At 50.1% G+C, this 16,901-nt stretch overlaps 2 protein-coding genes across 6 annotated transcripts in view; one reads left to right on the top strand and one right to left on the bottom strand.

Moving 5' to 3' along the window:
- The window catches only part of Rassf4 (Ras association domain family member 4), a 36,490-nt gene extending 19,826 nt beyond the window's left edge, over positions 1 to 16,664 (top strand). For 2 of the 4 annotated variants that reach the window (XM_005066092.4, XM_021224788.2), the window contains exons 4-11: positions 5,760 to 5,902; positions 7,469 to 7,560; positions 8,185 to 8,342; positions 11,791 to 11,892; positions 12,106 to 12,157; positions 13,202 to 13,323; positions 14,001 to 14,098; positions 15,249 to 16,664. In XM_005066092.4, the coding sequence (XP_005066149.1) occupies positions 5,760 to 5,902; positions 7,469 to 7,560; positions 8,185 to 8,342; positions 11,791 to 11,892; positions 12,106 to 12,157; positions 13,202 to 13,323; positions 14,001 to 14,098; positions 15,249 to 15,309 (828 nt within the window). In that variant the 3' untranslated portion in view covers positions 15,310 to 16,664. Of the gene's footprint in view, positions 1 to 3,168; positions 3,379 to 5,759; positions 5,903 to 7,468; positions 7,561 to 8,184; positions 8,343 to 11,790; positions 11,893 to 12,105; positions 12,158 to 13,201; positions 13,324 to 14,000; positions 14,175 to 15,248 lie in introns of those variants that run through there. The other 2 variants (XR_005873849.1, XM_040737762.1) reach the window with 2 other exon arrangements.
- On the bottom strand, positions 942 to 3,034 carry Depp1 (DEPP1 autophagy regulator). Of its 2 annotated transcripts, none has more exons than XM_013110517.3 (2): positions 2,879 to 3,034; positions 942 to 2,034 (listed from the first exon to the last, which is right to left on the bottom strand). In XM_013110517.3, exon 2 carries the CDS (start codon positions 2,027 to 2,029, stop codon positions 1,415 to 1,417), a length of 615 nt encoding a protein of 204 aa, XP_012965971.1. In that variant the 5' UTR covers positions 2,030 to 2,034; positions 2,879 to 3,034; the 3' UTR covers positions 942 to 1,414. The 2 variants fall into 2 exon arrangements, with proteins under 2 accessions (XP_012965971.1, XP_005066148.1); XM_005066091.4 differs by having other exon boundaries at positions 942 to 2,031; positions 2,879 to 3,032.
- Positions 16,665 to 16,901: the final 237 nt, after the last annotated feature.

Genomic DNA, 16,901 nt, shown 5'->3' with positions numbered 1-16,901 from the left:
AAGGGTGTCCCGATTTTATGACTAAGAAAACTGAATAGACTGCTTGTCTGAAACATTTTCTTTTGGGTATGTGGCTTACATTCTGTTTCTGAGAAAAAGTACATGCAAAAGAAGACAACAAAGAGGTTAAAATCACACACACACACACACACAGCGTGTGTGTGTGTGTGTGTGTGTGTGTGTGTGTGTGTGTGTGTGTGTTTGGCAGTGCACCGAGCAAACCCAGATGCAGCCCCAGCTTTGTCCTTCTGTCCTGGGCCCTTCCATCCTGAGTGTGGCCAGCAGGCTCCAGCCCAGGACAAGGGAACTGGTGCCAGGCCTTGATTCCTGACTCTTTTCTGCTCTCTGGGAACACACCTGCCTCTCTGAGAAAGGAAATTCTCCCAACCCAGACTCCCCATCAAATGACCCCCGGGAGCTGGCCCTCTCTGGGCTGTGGGGACCCAGCGCTGGCCTGGATTTCCAGTGCCTTAGGACATCTGGACTCAGCTAGAACAAGGTGGTTGGACAACTTCCTGCTGGGAGCCCCTTCCTGTAACAGGCACTCGGGTGAAGATGGCGGGTACACCAAAGGACAAGTAGCCATCAGGCCACCAGTTCCAGGCGTGTGGCAGCCTCTAGACTGTGCGCTGTGGATTCGGTTGTGGCCCTGAGCATGTGTCTGTTGTTACAATGAGGTCTGGGCACTGCAGCCAAGACAGCAGGTTCCCCACGTGCCCAGGTGACAGTCCCTAGCAAGCACGGTGGTACATCTGCTGAGACCTTGTGTATTCTGCTGGGCCTCAGGAAATGTGTGCCTCAAGGTGGAGGCTGGAGGCCAGGCCCTTACCTGGGAGCCTTTTGGATGGTTGTTCTCAATCTGTGGGTTGCAACCCTTTTGGGGGTCAAACAACCCTATCACGGAGGTCACCTAAAGCCATCAGAAAACACGGACAGCAAAATTTCAGTAGGAACAAAAATAATTTTATGGTTGGGGTCACCACAACACGAGGAACTGTATTAGAGGGTAACAGCATTAGAACGTTTGGGAACCACTGCTTTAGGGAGCTGAGACTGCCCCCCCCCACGGCCTCCGCCCCCGGCCCTTGACTCTTGGTTTCACGTGAGACTGACAGCCACCCAGAGTACAGCACGTATTTCCTCACTAGCACAGTCCAGGAAGTGGTCACTCCTCTCACAGCCATTTCAACCATGATAAGCCCAAGGAACAGAGACACTAAGTCACTCCTACAAGGTCACCAGCCAGCCAGTCACAAGCAGATGGTTCTAGTCGGGTTGTCGGAGGCAGACTGGCAGTGGGTCTCACTAGGAATTGCCCAGTCCCTGCAGACCTGTCGGCAGGTGTCTTCAGGAGAGGGAGGCTGGGGGGCATAGGGGCCCACCATAGTCTTTATGAGCTTTGTCTGGAGAGGGGTTAGAGTTCACGGATCACCGGCAGGTGCAGGCAGAGCGTGCTGAGAATTCTGCTGGGGCGAGGGCGGGAGACAGCTGCTAAGGCCTGCTGAGACTTTCCGGAAGTCCAGCTTTTCCGGTTGGACGTCTGCTGCCTAGGCCCCGATTTTCTTCCTGGAGAGTACTCAGGTAGCCTGACCTCACAGAGCCTCCCCGTGTGCTCCTTCTGTCTGTGCACACCCGAGTGATGAGAAGAGCCTGGCCCATTGGGCGGATCTCTTCTGTCTGCCTGCTCTTCCTGGGACTTCCCGAAGAGCCAGTCCAGAGGGTTGTCAGTGCCAGGAGAGGGCAGCAGGGGCTGTAGGCCCCTGGCGCAAAGAGAACTATCTGCTAGAGACTCAGCCTGGCACCTCTTCTCTCTAGTCCAGGCTGGCCGGGAGGGTCTATGAGGTCGGCTCCGGACTATGACCTTGTCCAGCACTGAGGTGGGCTGTGCCAGCTGGCAAATAGACCTAACATAGTCATCCAGGCTGGGAGAAGTTGGGGGTTCCTGTCCAGATGCCCCATGTGGTAACTCTTCAGAAGTTTCCCGAATCGTCGGCAAGTGTGGCACGGGCAGCAGAAGCCTGGACCTCATTGCTGCTAACAAAGCAAAAACAAGCTGTTGGTCAAGAGAAAATGGTAGACTACCATGCTATCCTGACACCCTCCCGACATCCTTCTGCTTCCTCCCGATCACTATAGAAGCTATGTAGGACTCGGGTACCCGAAAAGCAGTAAGAAACGTGTGAGTCTGAGACCAGGGTCGTTCCCCAGCTCTTCCTTCCTGTTAACATCAAAACCCATATGCTAAGACTTCATCACTAGGGTAGTTTAAGGATGCCCAGATAATCGGGGCTGGAGAGATTGCTCGGTGATTATTCTGGCAGAGGACCTGAGTTCAATTCCTAGCACATACTTGGTGGCTCAAACCTTCTATAAACTCAGTTCCAGGAAATCTGATGGACAAGTATATAGTACACATACATTTGTGTAGGAAAAATACACACACACACATATATACACACACACACAAAGAGAGTAAAATAAATTAATTTTAAACTTTAAATCAGAGAATGAACAGATAAGAGAATTGAGGGTACTAAAGTGTGATCTGAGGACACCCAGGTTTAAAACCCATCCATCACTTAATGACCTAGAGACCTTTGGCAATGTCACCTCTCCAAACCTCTACTCACCCATCCGAAAAACAGGGTTATGAACAGCCCACTGGCAGGAATATTGTGGGAAATGCATGAAATCATAGCTTTGACACCACAGCCTGTGAGTTCTTTGTAAACACGAAAGCCTTGGGCAAACACCATATTATCACAGCCATCAGTGGCACCCACCACCCTGGTCTCCATCCAGTAGCCAGGCTGTAGAAGCTCAGGGTGAGAAATGCCATTTTAAAAGCCTCGAGCCACAGGACAGTCCCTCCTCTTACCTGTGGGTCAGTAGACAGGGTGGCGAGGGTCTGGATGAGAAAAGATTGTCTAATCCAAAGGAAATACCCAGAGGTGAGCAGTCACAGCCCGTCTCCAGCCCTCAGTCACTGGGAAGAGGGTGCTGTGCCGTGGATTCTTCTCCTGTGCTGTCTGGCAAACCCAGACACCAACTGCTGCTTTTAAATGTTTCCTCCAGTCATCAATCACTGTCAGGAAAGCTCAAAATAGCAGCGCTTAGGAAGGTTCTCAGAGGAAAACAGCACGGAAGGCGGGGCTGGCCCAGCTGCCAGCCTGGTATTTATGTATGTGCCTGTGGGAGGCAGGGAAATGTTTACCCTGCAGGGTGAGGGGTCGGCCAGCCACCTCCCCACGACTTAGACAGTTCTCTACAGGTAGAGACCAAAGCCAGATTACCGGGTGCTGGGAGAGCCTGGGGGCACCATGGGACCTTCACAGGGAGCCTAAAGGTCTGCCGCCCCTGCCTGGTGTGGCACAGCAGGTATTACAACAGCACCTATGATTCTGTGGCATGCTGGTCTTGTCCTAATTTCTGTCGACCACCAGGACTGCACTTGCGACCTTACTAACACGTGAGCCTTGCAGGGTTCTAGCCTGGAGTCTTCCTGGGCCTGCTGCAAGGTGAGGGACGCCCCCTTAGGCAAGCTCGAGGGCAGCCTGGGGGTCTGGCCAGCTCTCCAAACCTCTCAGAAGGGATGCTTTCAAGGGGAAATTTGCTTAGTCATTGTTTGCCAGGTGTGTGGTGTTACTGTGTGCCCTGGACTGCTGAAGGTATAGTAAATAGTGTGGACAAATGGCCACCCCTGGAGCTTGTTTCTCAGTGAGAGAGAAAATCAAGTCGAGGTGGTCAGGTGCAGTGACTCAGCACTCATGATGGCTGCAAAATAAATAAAAAAAAAAAAAACTACGCTAGGGTTGTGGGGCAGGGTCAAAGGCTGGTGCTGTAGGTGGGGTTGTCAGAAACACCTTCTCTAAGGGGTGACATTGGTGGGGCAGTACATGCAAAGGCTCTGTGACGATGATGTACTTGCTGGGCACACTCAGGGGACAGCCAGAGCCTGGGTGCGTGGTGGTGGTGGTGACAGCCAGAGCCTGTGTGGTCCAGATGGGGGGGGGGGGGGGGCAGAAGACACCAACGCAACGGCAGGTTCACATAAAGCCATGCTCAGGCTAATGACGGTGGTTATGGAGAACCAGGGGCGACACCAACACAGTGGCAGCTGGAGGCAAACTGGGCAACCCTGGGGACGTTTCCTGTAAGGAGCCAGCAGTCTGCCTCTCAGGCCTCTGTGCCTCTGCTCACCTGGAACACATCTGTCTTCTGCCCTCAGGAGCCGGACGAAGGGGAGTCAGAGGGGACAGTACTGCTCAGGTCTGACATGTGAGGGCTGGACAGACCCTAGACTCAAGGAGAGCTGCTGGTCCTTTGTCCGTGCTTTCTAGGCGTGGCATAAGAGCCACGGGTAAAGATGGGGACACTGGAGCTACCAACAACGTTTAAGCCAGGTGGCAGGTCCCAGCTTACACCTGAAGGACTCCATAGGACCTGTGTCTGTTTCTCTGGCTCTCAGAAGTTATTAGCAGCTGGCTGATTAGTTGAGAGTCAGCTAGATGGTGGTGGTGCACGCCTTTAATCCCAGGGAGGCAGAGGCAGACGGGTCTCCGTGGGTTTGAGGCCAGCATGGTCTACAGAGTGAGTTCCAGGACACGCTTCAAAGCTACACAGAGAAACCCTGTCTCAAAACAGAAAGGAAGGAAGGAAGGGAGGGGGGGAGGGACGGAGGGACGGAGGGACGGAGGGACGGAGGAAAAGAAAGGAAGGAAATAAGAGGAAGAGTTTATTGCCCATGTGCTCTCCCGGCCTGGCGTCTCCGTGTCTTAGTCCGCACTAGCTTTCACTGCACTCATGAGCAGTCTTCAGGCTGCTGTCTTGCCTCTTTCTTTGCCAACACTAGACCTGCTGTAAGAGGCATCTGTTCACCCAATCTCATCCCCATTAACTACCATCCAGGGCCCAGTGCATTTTTCAGTGCCCCGCGCCCCTTAGCTCTCCTCCTACGTTCATCTGTGAGCCACTCATAGTGAAGCCATGGCTTCCTTGTCTCTCCGTCTCTGAGCCTTAGGTAGCACTAAGGGTGATGGGTGTCCATGGATGAGCTGGGTACTGAGAATTTCCACGAGTGTTGCAGGCTTTTCCTACTTTCCTTAGAGACATTTGAAGCTGTAGGTCGATGCCAGCCTTTTATTTTATGGGAGTTGAGTTTCACATCTAAGCCTGTTTTTTTTTTTTTTGATCATTACTTTCTTACTCACCGGAATATTAAAGAATTTTTATATTTATGTATTTTATTCTATGAGTGTTGTTCCCTGCATGTGTACCCCATGCATGCACTCACCAGCAGAAAAAAATTGCAGTGTAACTGGGGGTTGGTGCTGCCACTGTTGGGATGCGTGGACAGAGGACAAGGCAGGGTACACAGGGGGGCACCAAGTCCACTAGTACCATGGGATTCTCTGTTCCAGTGCACAAGGAGCTTCGCCCAGTACAAGTGGCCAGGCCACGCTTCCCCCGGGCTGTGCTTCCTCCCGGAAGTGTGGGCGGCAGTGTGGACGTGCCTGCCTGACACTTGCTGTGTCCTGGGGGACTCCTGACTCAGCAGCTCCGTGCTGGCTCCAGCTCTGCCTGGGCTTAGCGGCGGAAAGAACAACTCCTGCTTCCTCCTGAGGGGGCCCTGCCCTTATGCACTGAAGCATGTACGCTGGGGTGGGGGTGGGGTAGGAAGGCTGAGCCTCCTGTTTCTAAGGGGTCACCTTTAGGGCAGCTGCTGTTTGTGAAGAGGCTGACCCATGTGGGCTCCACAGGAGGAAGGGGCTTTGATCATCGAAGGACTCCTCAACATCTCCTGGGGACTCAGACGACCCATCCGGCTCCAGATGCAGGATGATCACGAGCGAGTGCACCTGCCTTCGGCTTCATGGATGCCTGAACATTCCAGCTATCTCCAGTGAGTGCCTGGCGCACGAGCCAGAACTAGGGGCCTCCATGACATCCATTATCATGAGCACCGCATAGCCTAAATGTGTAGTATCCTCAGCCTGGGGGTAGATGCCCCACTGCTGCTGTATGGGGTTGAGGCGCAGGAGCACAGATCAATTGTCCTCCCATATTCAGTGGCTACCTCAGTCCTTTCTAACCTTGTCCACCCCAATGTGCAATCCTACTTAGGGTGCCCTCCCTGTTGATGATTATATGACCATTCTCCCTCCTCCGGAATAGTCGTGCTCCCAACACATGGTTCACGTGTGTGCTGGGTTCAGAACTCAGGGCTAAGTACTATACCAATAAACCATGTCCTCAGCCCACACGGATGTCCTCAGAAGGGAATGTCAGCATCCTGCTACTTCTGTTTTACATCAGTGACAGACTCTGTTTGCCTGAACTTACCGGAATTTAAACCCGTTTTACCACCAGGAGAAAGGCAGTTAGTTAGGCTGAGCTTTGCCTCTTCATGTAATGACTTTTCAGAGGCAAACATTCAGAATTTTGTTCCTGTCAAATATGCAGGTAATATAGGTGTGGTGACACAGGTGTGTCTGAGATCATAGCGCTTGGTAAACTGAGGCAGGAAGACTGTGAGTTTGAAACTCAGGCTAGGCCACACACTGACACTACCTTAAAAATACTATATGAGGAGCTGGAGAGATGGCTCAGTAGTAATTGCTGGGTTCAGTGCCCAGCCTGCTGTGGTGGTTCAAAGCTGCCTGTAACTCCAGTTTCAGGGGGATGCAGTGCCCTCTCTGGCCTCCGTGAACTCCTGCAACACCAGCTGCACACAAACTAACATAGCCAAGTACACAAACACATGAATTCAATCAATCAATCAATCAACCAGTGCATCTCACAAGATAATGCATGCAGATAATGAGTACTCTGGGCGCATGGAGCATGTTGACATGACAGCTCTTATCACCAGGTGTCCCTAGTCACTGGCACAGAATTTTGAGCCGCATAGACTTAAGCATAAGGGCTCCTTGGAATGGCTGCCGGTGTGACTCATCTCCCTTGCACCCCTCAGTTAGAGCAGTCATGTCAGCAATCCTGTCCACAGCCCAGGTTGTCTAGGGTACTCCTTTCTCATTCTTTCCACCTGAATGCTACCAACTCCCCTTACACCTCCTCCTTCTCTAGCTCCATGGTACCTTTATTGGCTTGGGGTGAGAATCAGTACTTCTAAGAGGCCTGGGGATTTGATCCCTAGCGTTAACCTTGCCTGACTCCTCAGACCTGAAACACCCTCAGCAAACCCAGCAAGCTCTGTTGGTGCCCAACTGTACAGGCACTAACCTGGCTGAGAGCCTGCATCCCGGGAATGCATGGGCATTGGCTTTGCACGTGGTCTGTGACTCAACCTGCTCTTTCTAAGGGCCAGACTCCCACGCCTTCCAATAGATGCTGTGGCTCGCTTTCTGTTATACTGATACAATTTGCCCACTCAGCCTCTGCTGCTCCCCGCTTCTGTCCTGCTTTCTTGGTCCACAGTCACTTGGGAACTGTGTTTCTCTCTTTTCAGGAAGGACGCTCCACCCCAGGATAGCAAGGTCCCCACGGAGGAGCCTAGTGCTCAGCCCACAAACAAGGCTGAGATGTTCAGAGATAGCTCAGGTAAGTAAAGCTCAGAAGACCCCAGCCTGTCTTGGGGGTACATGCAGTCTCAGAAGAACAGCCACGTGGAAGAATTGTCATCCTGTCTCAAGAGAGAGAGACTCTTGCTAAGCATCTGTACAGCAGGAGATAGGTGCGACACACTCTTCTTCATTCCTTTTAAGGACAAGGAAATAGAGGCTTGTAGAAGTGTCACCTTGTGGCCTTGGCCTGAGTCTCCTGCAATGGGCTGTGATATAAAAAGGAGGGGCTCAATGGTGGGTACTGTTCCCTTTTGTTCCAAGCATCTAGTACCTCATCCTCATGCTCAGTGACCATTCATCTGTGCTCTGTCCCCTTTCCTTAGCACCGAGTGAAGGACCTGTCCCTGACTGAGTGCTCAGAGGACAGGGCTAGAATGACCACGTACCTCAGTGGGTACCGTGAGATGCACCATGGCACTGGCAGAACCCCTGCCCATCTTGAAACAAAGATGAGCTTTACCAGAACAATGCACTACAGTGTGCTGTGACTGCAGGATTCCAGGGAGTCACAAAACCCGACAGACAGCGCCACTGCTGGAGCCATGACACTTGCTGTCACCGCCCTCCACCCTCCCACCTTTTCATCTGTTTCTCTCTGCAGGACCCCTGGAGGAGGAAGAGGAGGTCCCACAGCTCATGCGGACAAAGAGTGATGCCAGCTGTATAATCCAGCGGAGGCCAAGGCCCCGGGCACCCGGTGAAGCCCAGAAGATACGGCGGCACCGGTACTCCATCAATGGGCACTTTTACAACCACAAGGTGACATCTCCATCTGTTCTTTCCTGGGCCCTGAGGCTGAGAGAACAGGAATTACTTCTCAGCACAGAAGAGCAGCCCCCATAACATTCGGCATTAGTCCTGATCCTCCAATAGTCTTCAAGATAACAGTTGTTGACCTGTGCTGGAAGCTCAAGAGGGTGACCCAAAGCCACAACAGCATAATGTTCCCAGCCACAGCCAGGGCTCCCCACACAGCCAACATTTAAGTTCTCTAATTTGTATAAATTTGGGACAAGGAAGCCCTAAGCAGACAATAATGCCAAATTCATCTTTAATAAGCCCAGGCCTGTGAAATTTCCAGTCAGGTTCACTTGATCATTCCACAGGAACATCACGTACCCTGCAGCCCCTCTCCCTGGGTAATTAAGCTGGCTTGCTGAGGTGTGTCCAGAGCATGTGTATCTTTTCCCAGAGAACCTGGGGATCTCTGAGTTCCCAGCTCTCCTCCTTTTGTACAAGTATGCATTGTACTGACCGTAGGAAAAGATCACCTTCCCCTAATTACATCATTCCATTAACACATGAACTATAAAAGGAGAAGTCGATTGTTACTAAAAACGGAATGCGCTGCTGTCCGGGTGCGGCCCCGCCTGGAGTGTATGTGACAGTCCGTATCCTGCAATGCCGGGGATGAAGAGGGAAACTTGCAGTTGGAGCAGTTGTGCCTCTCAAAGGGTGATTCATAGGAAGGAAGCGCAGACTACAGACAGAGTCGTCAACCAAAACAAAAGGACAGCTTTTCACCTCCTTCTACCTCTGTACACAATTAATGTTCTTAGAAATCGGGGTACAGATTCCTTAAGCCACAGGCAACAATGAAAAATAGCAATTCCCAGCATTGATTTTCTGGGGTACTTGTTCCAGGTTGTACTTCTGAGGATTGTGTGCTAGTGCTTTTTTATCATTTCCCCACACCGTTATGACTGACAACATGGATTCTATTCCCAGACCCATTGAATCATAGGTATTCTCATCGCTTTGTCCTGGTACGTGGATTCAGATGTGGTCCACTGGGATAAGAAACCAAGGACCTTGGTTTCTGGTTTCTACTTGGTTGGTTGGGTTCATGTCTAGACAGGCTTTACACAGAACAAACACAGCCTTGTTGACAAGACTTTGCTTCTCCTTGAAGCAGCTGAGTGAACTTTCCGTGTTTCTTAGGCACTAAAGCAGTGCTTCTCAACCAGTGAGTCGTGACCTTTTTGGTGGGAGTCGAATTACCCCTTCACAGGAGTCCCCTAAGACCACCAGAAAACACAGATAGTGTGTTATTATTAATAACAGTAACAAAATTGCAGTTATGAAATAGCAACAAAAATAATTTTATGAGATGGAGAGATGGCTCAGAGGTTAAGATCACTGACTGCTCTTCCAGAGGTCCTGAGTTCAATTTCCAGCAACCACATGGTGGCTCACAACCATCTACAATTCAATCTGGTGCCCTCTTCTAGCGTGTAGACAGAACACTGTATATGCAATAAAAATAATAATAATTTTATGGTTGAGGTCACCACAACATAAGGAACTGTATTAAAAGGTCATATAGCATTAGGCAGGTTGAGAACCACTGCATTACAGGCCATTTCCAGTAGAATCTATAACCTAGAGTGCTTCTGGGTTTCAACTAGTCTTAGCAGGCCCCCTGCAGTTTTGCTGGGAGGCACCAGCATTAACGGGGTAGACAGCACATAAGGCTTCAAGTACTGCAGACTCCTTCGCTGTGGCACTGTCCTTTCCAGATGGGTGACCATGACTGGGTATTATTTAACCTCCCAACACTAGGCTTCTTTTCTCAGAAAACAGGAACAGTTGGAGGTACTTCAGAGGGCCGTTGTGAGAATGAAGAGTATTCTAAGATGCTTCACGAGTTCAGTGTGTGATTAACGTGTTCACAGAGCTTTCTGAGCCTCAGGTGGTGCCCTGGTTCATTTTCTACACAGAAGCTCTTGACTCACAGTCAGGTTGTGTCTTGATAAGCTCATCATAAGTTGAAAGCATGATGTGAAAATGTATGTAGTTCCCAAACCACAGTACATCACGGCTCAGAAGCACAGTGGGTTCCTTTTTCACATGCTTAGGTTTCCAACTGGGAGCTGTAGACACTGTTGCTGCCCAGCATTGGGAGCGTCACTGTACTCCAAAATGCTAGTGGAGAAATGGGAGGATTGAAATTTAAATTTTAAGATATGCTTTTATGAATGTTCATTTTGTTTTACTTTGTCTTTAAAGTCAAGAGATTATGAGTCATGCCATCATAAACACATCTGTGTAGATGTGTTACAGGAAAAGGCAAGATATAGGCAAAAGTCTAACATGCCTCCCATGCAAAATAATTGTAAATAAACCAGGCTTGGTGATGAAGTACTGTAATCCTGTTTTGAGGCCGGCTTGAGCTGTGTCACTGCTTCAGGGACATATAGTGAGACCTTACCTAAGATTAAATTAGAATAAAAGAGTGCTGTGGATGTGCTTCAGAGTGGGGGAGTACTTGTAGTTACTTAGCTTGTGCAAGGCCCTGGGTTCAATTTCCAGGGCTATAGAAGAATAAAAGTTATCTGCTTAGCATGGTGATGCCCACTTGTAATCCTGGCCCTCAGGAGGCTAAGGCAAGAAGGTCTTGAGTTCCAAGCCAACCTGGCCTGTACAGTCAAAACCTGTCTCAAAAAGTATTTATGGATGCTTACGTAAAAAAAAAAAAACTATAGAGACCCATGCAGCTAGAGCACGGGGTGCTTGTGGTGATAGTGGTGCCTGAGTGACAGTGATGCTCAAGGCATTATACAGGCCGAGGGAAGCCTCCACACATTTTATAAAGGGGGATTCTGCTACTGTACTACATGTTACAGGCCTGGCATTCTTCTTGAAAGGTAATTTCTGAACCAGCAGATCACTTTTGGAGTGGGAGATGTAGGAAGACTAAGGAGGAACTACAGGAGGCTGGGCCAGACCACACTTTGTTATTAAGGGTATTTAAATGGTAGCACCATGGGCAGCAGTATGGATTGGATGCTAGAGGTGAGAGAGAGGAGCCTGTTGGTAAACTGCACAGTGTGACTGGAGGCCTCTGCTTGGACAGCACTTTGAGAAGAGTAGGTAGATGTGGAAGCTTTCAGCCTACATTCACAGATGTTCGTGGTGCTGATGCAGTGAACTACTTCTGGGATCTTGATTTCCAAGATCCAGAGCCCTGCTATTGATGGATGTGTAGCGTGTTTAGCATCTTCTTCAGAGTGCTCTGAGGACACGTATATAATCGCTCCTTGAGTGTCCCTAGGTCTAGGAACAGCCCTCATGGTCAAATGTTTGCACAAATGGGCAGGGACAGCTGTTCTGAGAAGTAACACCCCCCATTGCTTGGGTCTGCTCAGAACTTTACATTAGCCTGTCTCCTCTGGGCCTGCCCTGAGCTATCCGTCTGCTCTCACAGACCTCCGTGTTCACTCCTGCCTATGGGTCCGTGACCAATGTCCGGGTTAACAGCACAATGACCACCCAACAGGTGCTTACCCTGCTGCTCAACAAGTTTCGGGTAAGTGTGACCCCACAGGGGCGCAGCCTCCGCAGGGGCGCAGCCTTGCCAGGGAGCAGGAAGTGCTTTGATGAGCGGTGGAGGAGTGGGATTGCTGCCCTGGCTCTCAGGGACATCTAGCAAGAGTTCCTCTGATGAGCCAGTGTCCCTGTCTGGGGTGGTCTGCTCCCATCCAGTAAAATGTGGTCTGACTTCTCGCGCTGGTCTGTGCAGGTGGAAGATGGCCCCAGTGAGTTCGCACTCTACATTGTCCATGAGTCTGGGGGTAAGTGCTGCTTTCTGGTGTTCACTGAGCAAGCTTACCATCTGTCTCTCAAACCTTCCTTACCACTATTAAACTCGGTTCCATCCCGAGGCTCCCTCTAAAACAGCGTAGATGAACCCTCTCTGGGCTCTTCCCATTCGTGGACCATTACATAGTTCAGTTAGGAAGGTAGGGCTTGTGTGCCAATGGCTGCAGCCTGGATCAGCTCCTGTGGAACCTCCGGGTCCCTCTGCAGCCCATGGGCGCTTCTTGTCACTGAGCAGCTCCAGTATCCCCAAGTCTGTGGTCCCCTCTGTCTCCTCTGTCCCTATTCTCTCTGATATGAGTTTTTTTAGTGATACTATAGGACAGGAAAATTGTCGTGTGTGTGTGTGTGTGTGTGTGTGTGTGTGTGTGTGTGTCCGCTTACACTCACTAGATGGACCTACAAAGTACATGAACCAAGTGCAGGTTTACAACAGGAAAACAAACTGGTTTGTTTATGGGTCATCACATAACCATGGGAGAGATGAATTACTCAAAGGAGTGCCCAGAAGTCTTTTGCCATAGCAAGGAAATCAGGTTTTAGAGACCTGAGAAGATGGAGAGGGGTAGGCAGAACTTTGAACCAGGATGATGAACAAGGGGAAGGCCAAGTATCTGGAGCTAATGGAAGATGAAGACAGCTTTTAGCTGTGTGGATTTCTCTGCTGCTGCCTCTGGGCTAACAGGGTCTAGAGCTGTGTCTGGTGATTATCTTCCGTCTTTAGTCGGAAGTAGAGGAAAGGCTTCCACAGATTTATGTCTTGCTGTCAGATAAGTGAAGGAAGGCATCTGTTTCTTCTCACTTCTGCTGCCACAATCCTGAGTCCAGGTAGCTGACCTTGGGTGGCCAGTTCTACCCTTCAGCAGGATCATGTGTCTCCTAAGACGCAGAGCCATGGAGGTCTGAGAAAGATTTCCTGAACATCTGCTTTTTATCATACCTTGTCCTGGTAAAATAAATACACAAGGGGTGGCTGATCCTAACATCCCATGGATTTTATAAAATGTCCTCTATTTCAGAGCAGACAAAATTAAAAGACTGTGAGTACCCACTGATATCCAGAATCCTGCATGGGCCTTGTGAGAAAATTGTCAAGATCTTCTTGATGGAAGCCGACTTGAGTGAGGAAGTGCCCTATGATGTGAGCTGAAAGCCTGCTCCATGGGGAGGTACTGGGAGGTAAAGGGGACTACGCAGGGTCCTGAAGGAGCTCTTGGACAATGTATCTTAGGCCCCCACAGCTGACCTGTCAGCTTAGGGGACAGAAGAACTGGGGTCCTAGGAGACCCCAGTAAGTAAAAGCCCTTTCCTTCATTGTAGTATGCTTTTGTTGTTATCACATTAGAGACCCACAGATGACTTCTTAACTAGGGCTAACTCAAGGGTGACAGGTGTTAAGTCTCAACGGTCAAACTATAGGTATAAAGGGCCTGTGGAGTATGGGTCCCCAAGACGACCTTGTGGCTGTCTCCCTCAGCTTCCCAGGGCTGGTACAGCTGCATTCCATTGTTAAGCACAATGATATTCCCACTCCCCACCCATGCATAGAACACTCCGTGTGACAATGCCACAGGACTGAATGCTTTTCCTAATATTCAGCTCAGCGTTTCCTCCAATGGATGATCGTTGCCTTTGAGATAAGAGCAATTCCCATTCTCCCACCATGCAGAGCCTAGCAATGTCAGCAGAGGGTGGGAAGGGAGACGGCTCCTATGGGTACAGGACTTTGGCCTTGACCACTATGGAAAACGCCAGGAAGAGAAAGCACATCTTAGACTTCTCATCTAAAGCAAGTTTTAATGTTCTTGGATTTTCTAGGTGGCCCAGTATATTAAGTTCGAAATGCCAGTGCTGGACAGTTTTGTTGAAAAGTTAAAAGAAGAGGAGGAAAGAGAAATAATCAAACTGACCATGAAGTAAGCAGCTCTTCATCAGCCAGATATGGTCCTGGCCATTATAGGACATCTGCAGGGCATACCTCTGTCCAAGCAGGCAGGTTTCTTCCTTCTGTGGACACCAAGGGCAGTGGGGAGGCCTGCTGACCATGCATCCCAGTACTGCCTCCTATACACCTACTCAGTATTGATAGTATTCAGTACTGGGGTGGTAGCCTTCTGAATTAGATGATACACCCATTCAGCCTGGGCCTTTTCTCCAGTGAGGAACTTAGGCCATAAGACACTGGGCAGGAAAGGCAGAGACAGGAGCCTGGTGGGGCCTGGGTTGGCTTTCTAGTTCTACTAGTGACCAAGTTCTGGAAAAGCAACCTCATTGAGTCTGCTGGGTAGAACCTCAGCCTAGTTCAAGGCTTTTGTGCCAGCAGGAAGTCTCAACCCAGTGGGAAGCAGTGATTATTGACATTCAAGCTCTGGGTACTGTTTGGAGGAACAAGGGTCAACAGCATAGCTTGCATGAGGACAGGCTGTGACATTAATGATGCTTTTGGGTGCTAGCGATCTGTTTGTACATTCAAGATGTGTGACATAGGACAGGATGTTTGAAGAACATTCACGGGGGTGGGGCGGTGGCTGGGCAGGGAAGGACATGCTGCTCTACTCTGGGACATGCCCTGTGCCCAGAGTAGGGAGTGGTTTGGATTCTGGCTCCACACTAATAATTCCTGGAAAGCCACATCTACCCATGGGGTCCCTTCTGTGCAGCTGGGCCTCACTCGAAGTTAGTGAAGACTCGAGAGTGAGCTGCTGATTGGTGACGTCACTGTAGGCTTTTAAAGATGGACAGGACCTGGGAATCATCTGGCCAGTAGATTCAGTGTGGGGAGAGCAGTCTGGGGCCAGGCTAAGGATGCAGCTCAGGTTTTTTGCATGGCCCTGGCTGGCACACTGTCTTCCTGAAATCTGATCGATAGCCCTGATCGCATCTCAGTACACTCCTGTCCCTGGTGGAGAGTCTGGAAATGGAATTGCCAGCATTTATCTTTAAGACCCTGCACAGTCTGCTATTCTGTTGAGCATTCTTGGTAAAGGACAGAGATGACAGCTTCTGGTCAGCCAGAAGCTGGGAGCGTGGTCTACATGAGACCCTTTGGCTTTTGTCTCTCTCCAGATTCCAAGCCTTGCGTCTGACAATGCTGCAGCGCCTGGAGCAGCTGGTGGAGGCCAAGTAACTAGCCAGTGCTTGCCTTTGGGATGCCTGTGATAGCAAGTGTGCGTGGAGCTCCAGGGACCCAGCCCTAACTGATTACTGACCAATGGCTGTTGCCCAAGGAGTCTAGTACCTATGCGTCTTCCAAACCTGTCCACAGACTACATAGCATCCTGCGTCTCTAGTCTTGGCACCATAGTGAGCATGCATGGAGAAACCCAGGAACTTGCTAGCTAGGATGTATGTGCAAAGCCGGTCTAGAACTGCGGAACCAGCCACGGTGCCTGGTTGAATAGCATGGCCAGAATTGTCTATGCATATTTCCAGCTTGAGAGGGAAATATTACACCCAGCCCCGCCGGAGAATGGGCTTCATCTGCCCGCCCAGTGCTTATCCCAGAGCTTCTGCATAGCCACAAGTCCCTGCCCTTATCATCCATGTGAACCATGAAACCCGCATCTTCCCTTGCTTCTTATTGTCGCTCAGGAACTCTGCTGGAACCGGAGCTGCCAACAGCTGAGAGACATGTCGTGAGTCTAACCACTGCTTCACCATGGTGTCCCAGCCTCCAAACCTCCTTTCATAGCCAACAGTCCTGACCTAGAGGTAGATCAGGACTAGGACTACCAATATCCCATCAGCTCTTAGCAGAGGTCAGCCTTGACTTCTGAGTATGATCCAAAGAAATATTTGAAAGAAGCTGTCTTCAAGAGACATGTCAATTGAATCATGTTGCAGAGTAGATCCGTGTAGCATTGAAACAATACTGGCTGGCAGGGGCTCCAAAAGGCAGTGCTCAGTCGCCTTCTCTGCCATCTTATGGATGCCTGCATGCCCCTTGCCTTCTTTGGGACTGAGCTTCTCTCTAGTGAGTAGGGACAGCTCTCAATGCTTCCTATAAAGGCCTGGCAATAATGGAAAATGTCTGTTTGGGGACAAAAGACTTCTAATTCCCCAGGTCAGATACAGAACAATTTGTTTGCTGACTGATGGAAATTTCTGGAAAGAATGAGAAAACTTCATTTGTAAAACTATGCAACCATTTACATCAGCCATGGAAGTGTTTGTCTAACAGAACAAACTGAAGACCAGCTTCTGCCTCTGAGGTCTGCGGACAGAGCATTTAAAGAGAAGTACAATGAAGGCCTGCAGAGATGGAGCCCCATCTCCAATGCAGTGCACATGGGAGCCCTGAAGAGTGGAGCTTGAGAACAGCTGTGCAGTGTGGAACCACTGGACAGCGTAGATGTCATAGCTGGATTTCCCAGACCCAGCTCTGTCTTCATGGAGATACAGTTGGCTAAATTCTCCTGCCTCCTCTCTCCCTTTGGCACTGTACTTTCTTAGGTGCTTAATAAAGATTTGTGTTGAACAGAAGCTGCAAGGGCTAAGCTTGCATGTGCTTTTTCCTTTTGTGTTTATGGCCTTCACCCACTCTCCTAATCCCTGAAGCTCTTGTACCACACTATGAAGAGTTATAGCAGAGAAACCATAAACCCCTTGACATTGACAGAACTTCTTTACTTCATGCACGGGCTGAGGACCGGTGTGAGGCCAGAGGCCTGGCTGCTCTGTAAGGATTCAGGGTCTAGGAAATCTGTCTGTACTTTGTTC

The sequence above is a fragment of the Mesocricetus auratus genome, unplaced genomic scaffold (genome assembly GCF_017639785.1).
Source record: "Mesocricetus auratus isolate SY011 unplaced genomic scaffold, BCM_Maur_2.0 Super-Scaffold_100676, whole genome shotgun sequence".
Taxonomy (NCBI): Eukaryota; Metazoa; Chordata; class Mammalia; order Rodentia; family Cricetidae; genus Mesocricetus; species Mesocricetus auratus.
The sequence above is the reverse complement of the archived record's forward strand: the minus strand, read 5'-3'. Positions and strand labels throughout refer to the sequence as shown.

Coding starts and splice junctions, on each gene's coding strand:
- Depp1 (XM_013110517.3), bottom strand. CDS start 2,029: ATGAGGTCCAGGCTTCTGCTGCCCGTGCCACACTTGCCGACGATTCGG.